This window comes from Austrofundulus limnaeus, unplaced genomic scaffold (assembly GCF_001266775.1).
Source record: "Austrofundulus limnaeus strain Quisiro unplaced genomic scaffold, Austrofundulus_limnaeus-1.0 Scaffold715, whole genome shotgun sequence".
Taxonomy (NCBI): Eukaryota; Metazoa; Chordata; class Actinopteri; order Cyprinodontiformes; family Rivulidae; genus Austrofundulus; species Austrofundulus limnaeus.
In genome coordinates this window covers 84,652-92,056 of record NW_013953117.1, presented here as the reverse complement: position 1 = coordinate 92,056, position 7,405 = coordinate 84,652, and the positions used below count along the sequence as shown (strand labels likewise).

At 45.3% G+C, this 7,405-nt stretch overlaps 1 protein-coding gene across 1 annotated transcript in view; it reads right to left on the bottom strand.

The window, feature by feature from the left end:
• Positions 1-3,511: 3,511 nt before the first annotated feature.
• LOC106532068 (coagulation factor XI) overlaps positions 3,512-7,405 on the bottom strand; it is a 16,807-nt gene continuing 12,913 nt past the window's right edge. The window contains exons 5-9 of the mRNA XM_014028055.1: positions 5,007-5,128; positions 4,395-4,527; positions 4,176-4,282; positions 3,773-3,932; positions 3,512-3,680 (exon numbers count right to left, since the gene is read on the bottom strand). Of these exons, the coding sequence (XP_013883509.1) occupies positions 3,569-3,680; positions 3,773-3,932; positions 4,176-4,282; positions 4,395-4,527; positions 5,007-5,128 (634 nt within the window). The 3' untranslated portion in view covers positions 3,512-3,568. The remainder of the gene's footprint in view (positions 3,681-3,772; positions 3,933-4,175; positions 4,283-4,394; positions 4,528-5,006; positions 5,129-7,405) is intronic.

Below are 7,405 nucleotides of genomic sequence, written 5' to 3'. Positions count from 1 at the left end.
GTCCATGATGGCTGTCAGCTTTGCCAACATCCTCCTCTCACCCACCACAACCACAGGCTCCAGAGGACATCCCAGCACAGAGCTTGACCTCTGTACTAGTTTGTCGATCTTGTTCCTGTCCCTTTCAGTACATCCAGCCCCCCAGCAGACCACTCCATAGAAAAGGGCAGATGCTACCACCGTGTCATAGAATGCCTCTAACAGAGTCCTGCAGACACCGAAGGACCTCAGTTTCCTCAGTAGGTGGAGTCGACTCTGGCTCTTCTTATACAGGACGTCTGTGTTTGTTGTCCAGTCCAGCTTGTTGTTGAGGTGAACACCCAGGTACTTGTAAGAGTCCACTGTCTCAATGTCTTTTCCCTGGATGTTCACCAGGGGGTGTAGGGGGTGACTTCCTCCTCAGGTCTATGACCATCTCCTTCGTCTTGCTTCCATTAACTTGGAGAGCATTGGTCTCACACCAGCCAACAAAGTCACTGATGACCCCCCTGTATTCCTCGTCATTCCCATCTGATACGCATCCAGTGATGGCCGTATCATGCGAGAACTTCTGAAGGTGGCAGTGGTCCGAGTTATACCTGAAGTCTGACGTGTACAGACTGAACAGAAAGGGTGAGAGGACTGTGCTCTGTGGTGCCCCCGTGCTGCAGACTACCACTTCAGACATACAGTCACGGAGCCTCACATACTGTGGTCTGTTGGTGAGGTAGTCGATGGTCCCTGCTGTCAGCTGCTTGTCCACTCCGGCTCCCTCCAGCTTCCCTCTCAGCAGAGCAGGCTGGATAGTGTTGAAAGCACTGGAGAAGTCAAAGAACATGACCCTCACAGTGTTTCCTGCTTGCTCTAGGTGAGAGAGACACCGGCACTGCAGGTAGATGAGAGCGTCCTCCACCCTGATGCTGGGCTGGTTGGCGAACTGCAGGGTGTCCAGTGCTGGGCTCACTACAGGATGAAGATGGTGCAGGATGAGCCTCTCCACGGTCTTCATCAGATGATAAGTCAGAGCCACAGGTCTGTTGGGCTCTCTGGGATGTGTGATCTTTGGCACTGGAACCACGCAGGAAGTCTTCCACAGATCAGGGACCCTCTCCAGACTCAGACTCAGGTTGAAGATGTGCAGGACCACCTGGCAGAGCTGGTCTGCACAGTCCCTGAGCAGTCTGGGGCTGATTCCATCCGGTCCTGCTGCCTTCCTGGTCTTTGTTTTGCTGACTTCTCACCTGATCAGCTGTGAGGTGAATGTGAGGCTGGGTTGGAGTGGGAGGTGGGGCTGGTTCTGTTGTGGGTGGGGGTGAGGAGAGTGCAGGAAGCAGAAAGTGGGGGAGCAGCATATGGTGGGGGCTAGGTGGGAGCTGGGTGGAGGCGGAGTTGGTCAATGGGCCAGAGTCAAATCTATTGAAAAACAAGTTCAGATCATTAGCCCACTCCGATCTGTAGGCCCTGTGGTTCCTCCATTGTCCTTGAAGTGGCCAGAGATTTTATCATGTTTCTCCAGACCTCTCGAACTTTGTTTTGTTGGAGCTTCTCCTCCATTTTCCTCCTGAAGCTTTCTTTGTCCCTACAGATCTTGTATTTGAGATCCTTCTGCACTCTCCTCAGTTCCTCTTTGTTGCCAGACCTGAAGGCCCTCTTCTCGTTCAGCAGGGCCTTCAGCTCTGGGGTCACCCATGGTTTATTGTTGGAGAAGCACTGTACCTTCTTAGTTGGCACAGTGTTCTCCACACAGAAGGTCATGTAGTCGGTGATGCAGTGGGTCAGGGTGTTGATGTCCTCGCCGTGAGGCCTGCAGAACTCCTGCCAGTCTGTACGTTCAAAACAGTCTCTCAGGGCCTCACTRCAGTCCTCAGACCACAGCCTTATCACCTTCTTGGTGGGGGGTTTCCTCTTCACAATGGGAGTGTAGGTGGGGTGGAGAAGGACCAGGTTATGATCTGAGTGACCAAGCGGGGGGAGGGGTGATGAGCTGTAAGCCTCCTTGGTGTTGGCAAACAGCAGATCCAGAGTTTTGTTGTCTCTAGTGTGGCAATCAACATATTGGGTGAAGTTAGGGAGAGTGAAAGACGGGGAGGCATGATTGAAGTCCCCAGAGATAATAATCAGGGACTGCGGGTGTGCCGTCTGTACCTGAGAGACAGTGGAGTGAATGTCCTCACGGGCTGCCGTAGCATCGGCTGAGGGAGGGAAGTAAACAATTAGCACAATCACGTGAGAACTCACGGGCCAGGTGGTAAGGCCGAGCGCTAACCGTTAGCAGTTCAGTGTCTTTGGTACAGCGCTGCTCCTTCACAGTAAGGTGTCCAGGGTTACACCATTTCTCATTAACTTACATCACCAGTCCGCCCCCTCTCCTCTTACCACTCTCCCTCATGCTCCAGTCCGCTCTCACCAATTGAAATCCATCCAAATTTACAAAAGAGTCCGGTGTCTGATTCATGAGCCAAGTCTCTGTAAACAGCAAAAAGGCTACTCTGTTGGTACTCCCACTGCAGTCTGGTTAGCCCCGTCAGCTCTTCCATCTTGTTGTCTAAAGATCGTACATTACCCATGAGAACAGATGGAATGTTCGGTTTGTACCGTCTCCTCCTCTCTCTATACTTCACTCCAGCTCTGCATCCCCTCCTTCGACGACATGATTCCTTTGGGATCTCAGGTTGCTCATGTGGGTGTCCCCTCCAAATGCATAGCTCTAACAGTTGATCCCTGCTGTAGACAATAGAGTTGCTCACAAGATCTCCAAGTGAGGTAGAGAAAAGTCCCAAAAGGAGTACGAGCAGTGCAACTATTGTTGCAAGACTTTGTAGGCCCATGGCGTGTTTGATAGTCAGTGAAATCCCAACACAGGAGCTAAAAAGAAAAGTTTAAACACAAGAAAAACACAGAAAAGTAGGAAAAAGCTGGGACCTGCAGTAACAGGCTGCCTACCATGGCGCCATCTTGAAAAAAAATGTATGTAGGTAGGTTTGAGGTAAATAAAATCTGTTTACGTGTGAAATAGACATTTTCCTGTTTCTCTTTGTTGATAAACATTAAATAGCTTATACATGATGTAATATATTAACACATTTTTAGTTAATATTGTCGTCAATAGTTTTTACATAATCGGCCCTCATTGTTTTCGATTTTGTCAGCATGTAAAATATTGCTAAACGCAAACTCTTGCATGATCTGGTTGTGGCCGGTTCTGCTAAAGTAGATCACACAGTCACATGGTTAAAATGCAAAATTAATAAAATCCAAATTGATGAATTTCTGGGGGGAAAAGTTCTTACAGGTTCTCAGCTTTTATAAAGTCAAACGAGAATTCTAAATAAAAAAAAAGAAAAAGACTGTGGTACTGAAAGGTAAAGAGCATCCAGTAAATATTCAGATCCCATGTGTTGCAGGACGGCTTTTTTTCAATAAACTGTTTTTTTAATAAACCTTTAAATGACTTCAGTATTGCCAACTAGACCAAAGTCCCCACAGTTCAATGACCAACAGTGGCATTAAAAATCCAAGTTAAACCACTCAAAAATGTTTAAGGCGGCTTTATTCCTCATGTTTGAACACTAAAACCAGTAAGTTGTGATCAGGCTGAAGTTAAACAGTTTCTCAAGGTAAAGCCGGACACAACGTTGTCCAGTTTGGTCACTTTTGGAGGAGCAGGGATGGTGATGGCACTCTTCAGGAAGCAGCGACGCCTACAACACAAAAAACATTTTTTTTCTTCTGTAAACATCTCGCTCACTGTTCTGAAATCATTCTCAGGATCTGTGTTTAAGGAGCACCGTACCGAGCAGCTTGGTCCGAGAAGTTCTCATTGAAATAAGTGTAGAACTGACAGGCGGGGGTCTCGGTGCACAACCTCTGACAGGCAGCCGCGTCGTCCAGCACCTCTGATCGTATGTCGGAGCCTTTAAAATTGACCTCTTCATAAGTCAGCTTGATCCAGTCTGTAATTACAGGAGGATGTGGTTAAATTTATCTGAATATGTTGCAGTAATGTTAGACTTTGCTATAAGACTTTAGAAACCGAAGTTTGCAAAGTTTGTTTTGTTATAAAATTTTTCTAAATACATTTCAAAGAAACTAAACAAATGACTGGCATTAGCCCCCTATGGGAACCGTACTGCTCACTTGACCAAAACTTTTACACAGAAATATGTCAGGTAGGTCTGAACATCTCTGGTACGCACTTTCATCAACGTGACAGAATCGGGTCGGCATCCCTGATGTGAGTCCATTTTTTGCTCTGGTCACCATCGAGTTTCCATTGTTCTTCAGATAACAGCTGAAGTCATTGCTGCAGAAACAAGTCCGACTCATTGGACAAGGAAAGCTCAAGTAGAGAAGACACTTGAAATAAAAATGTAAACATGGTCAAATGGTCCCACTCAGTGTCAAATCCGCAGTACCTGACAAATGAGAAGTAGGTGCATTGTGGGTGAGCAGAACACAGGACCTGGCAGTGTTCAGGAGAGACGGCCTTCAGCTTGATGAGATCACTTCCAGGGATGTCAGTGTTGGGAAGAAGACTGCTTTGACATGCTGCAGGAACACAGAAAACACAAGGAAATATGCTCAGTATGCAGAGGAAGTTAATGTACTCCTGGTGTGTGTGTGTGTGTGGGGGGGGGGGGGGGGGGGACTAACATCCCTTTCCATCTAGCGCCTCTACAGGATGGTTTGACTTGTTCCAACTTTGTTCAGCGCAGTTAAGCTATTTGCAGCTATTATTGAACATAGTAGAAGAAGAAGACCCTGAAAAAATACGCAACACAACAATGGAGGACCTGGTAGTGTTATTATTGCAAGTGGAGATCCAAGTCAAACTGTGCTGTAGAGGGGTTAGTGTGAAAAGAACATTAGGTATGTATTGAGTTCTGATAGGGGGGTTGGGTTAGTTATGTACTGGGGGTGGTTAGATTTAGGGTATAGATCAGGATTAGGCTCCACAAATATCTGGAAATGAATGGAAGTTAATACACAGTCCTGATACAAATAGAAAAACATCCATGCGTGTGTACCTGTATCAAGCTGTTGACGAGATATTTGTGCTCTTTGGGAAAACCCAGATACAGGTCCAGCTCTTTTTTCCATGTCAGGGATCACCGGTAAACTCCAGCTGAACTTCAGATGACACTTGAACCTGGAAGAGAAGAAATTACACAATATTAACCCACTACACTTCTTCCTGCACCACAACTAACATGCTCAACAACCTGGGTTCACTTCATCAATAGAGTTATTATTCATCCTGCAAGTGTTTTAACATGTCTAAACATAAATAAATGTTGCTGTAATGTCCATGTTACACTACTAGATGGCAGAAACCTCCAGGTTTATGACGAAGTTTACACAATTCTCCCAAAACTTTAATACCTAAATAAACTAAATGTTTGCTAGATCAGAATACAAGGCACAATGACAACAAGATCACAGAAAAAGCAATAGACACCATATAAAAATAAATATAGAAGCAGGGCTTTATGATTTTTTTTCTGTGATCCAAATTGAGTGGGCACGTGGTCTCTCAGAAAAACACAACTGAATAATCTCCAAAAGGTCTATAGGGACAGGAGTTGCAAATGCTGGTGTGGTGAATTTTCAGGTGTGTATGGCCCTTTAAGGGAGAGCGAGCGTCAGGGCAGGCGCGCGCTTCTCTGGGCAGAGTCAGAGTAAACATCTAGCTGTGTAGACGCTTTTTTTTTTTTGTCTCTCGTTAATAAACATGTCCAAAGCTGAAGAAATAGTCTCTCCTTCATTCAAATGTTAGATTAGAGTTTATCGACATGTGACAAGACTTCAGACGGGAGCAGCAGCCACCAGAGCAGCCGACAGCAGAACCAGTCGACAGCCGAGCCACCGACAGCATCAGCCCCAGAAGTGAGCAGACGAGGGAAAGAGCAGAGTCCAGCAGCTGACAAGCCCAGCCGAACCGAACCGAAACTGAACAAGAGACCAGAAGGAGACACTACAAAATGGCGTCACGAATTTAGGTCTGTTTTGCATTTTCTATTCACGAACTTACAGAAAAAAACGTTCATTTGGCCGTGTTCTTCGTGTATCTGCTTCATGATGTTGTAAAATGCAGCTGTGAAACTGAACGGGGGAGCGTAAATATACGTGAAGTGTTTCAGATTGTTTCTGTGTCTCTTTTGTTTCTAGAATCAAATTTCTTTGTTATGCTAGCGTTTCTGTTTGTGTTTTTGGTGTATCTGTGTTTTTATTGGGGTTAAAAAGAGCGTTTATTGTCGAGTTAAGTGCTCCGAGGAGAACAAAGAGCCGCAGCTGCGGACAGAGGGGGCAGGGCAGAACGTGCTCTGAGCGCGAAAGCGTGCTCTGCAGTGACGGCAGATGTCGTAAACCAGCTTAAAGTACAATAAAACTGTTCCTTTTATGTTTTAAATAGTCAAGCTGTGGTGTTTTCTGCTCCGGGATTGGAAAAAGCATGTAATTCCGTCAGATTCAATTTTTACGAGAGATGAACAGAGTGTTTTATGCGGAGGTGAAGTAGAGCTGAGATATGGAGGGCGAAAAATGCCACATTTGTGTAGAGAATATTAAATTTGAGGATTAGATGTGCAGCTACAGAGTAAAAAGCAGTGAAATGTGAGATTACAGACGTCTCTCAGTATTGAAATAGAAGTTTAGATGTGTCTGGCCAGTTTTTGAAGGAAAAAAATAGAGAAAAGGAATCCAGTTTATGTTTCTTAAATTTTTATGTTTGTTGTCTGTTATTGTTATGTTAGTTAGTTTGTTTTGTGTGTAAAGCTTGATTTGGTGGAAATTTGAACGCTGGCCGTTCAAAGATTTAAAAGAGGGGTGTGGTTCAAGACAGTTCTTTGTCTTGTCCAAACTGATTTATAGCGTGGTGGGGGTAGCTTAGCTGTGGTACAGACATCTGGTTTACATTTTTTTCTACCTCTCACTTCCTGGAGTTCTGGCTTTGTATTGTTTTGTGTGTCCGACCCTTGCTAAGCTAAGCTATTTTATTAGTTATTTTTTGACAGTGTTGCCCGCCACAGAGAAAAAAGTGTGTGTTCTCTGGTTGGTTTATGTGTAAAAGTACGTACTTTGAAGTTAAAGTGTTGGGATGCGCATCTCTGGTAAAGTGTGTTAACCGCACCACCGTGGTTAAATTGAAGGATCGGCAGGGAGACATCCTTTTGTCATCCTGTTAGCTGCGGCTAGGGCGCGGTCGTACGAAGGCAGTCCAGCCTAGATCTTTCCTACCTTGCCCAGATAAGTAACCGGTTGTAGCTCTTTTTGGGGGCCCAGAGGGCTAACGTAATTCCGCCGAAAGGCTGGGAAGTTAACGAGGGTGTGGGTGTTGGGAGCCTCGTCTGAAAAAAGAAAAAAAAAAAGAAGGGAAATTAAAGGGTGCCTGTCCAAAAATTTTTTTGTTATTTTTTAAAGTTTTGTT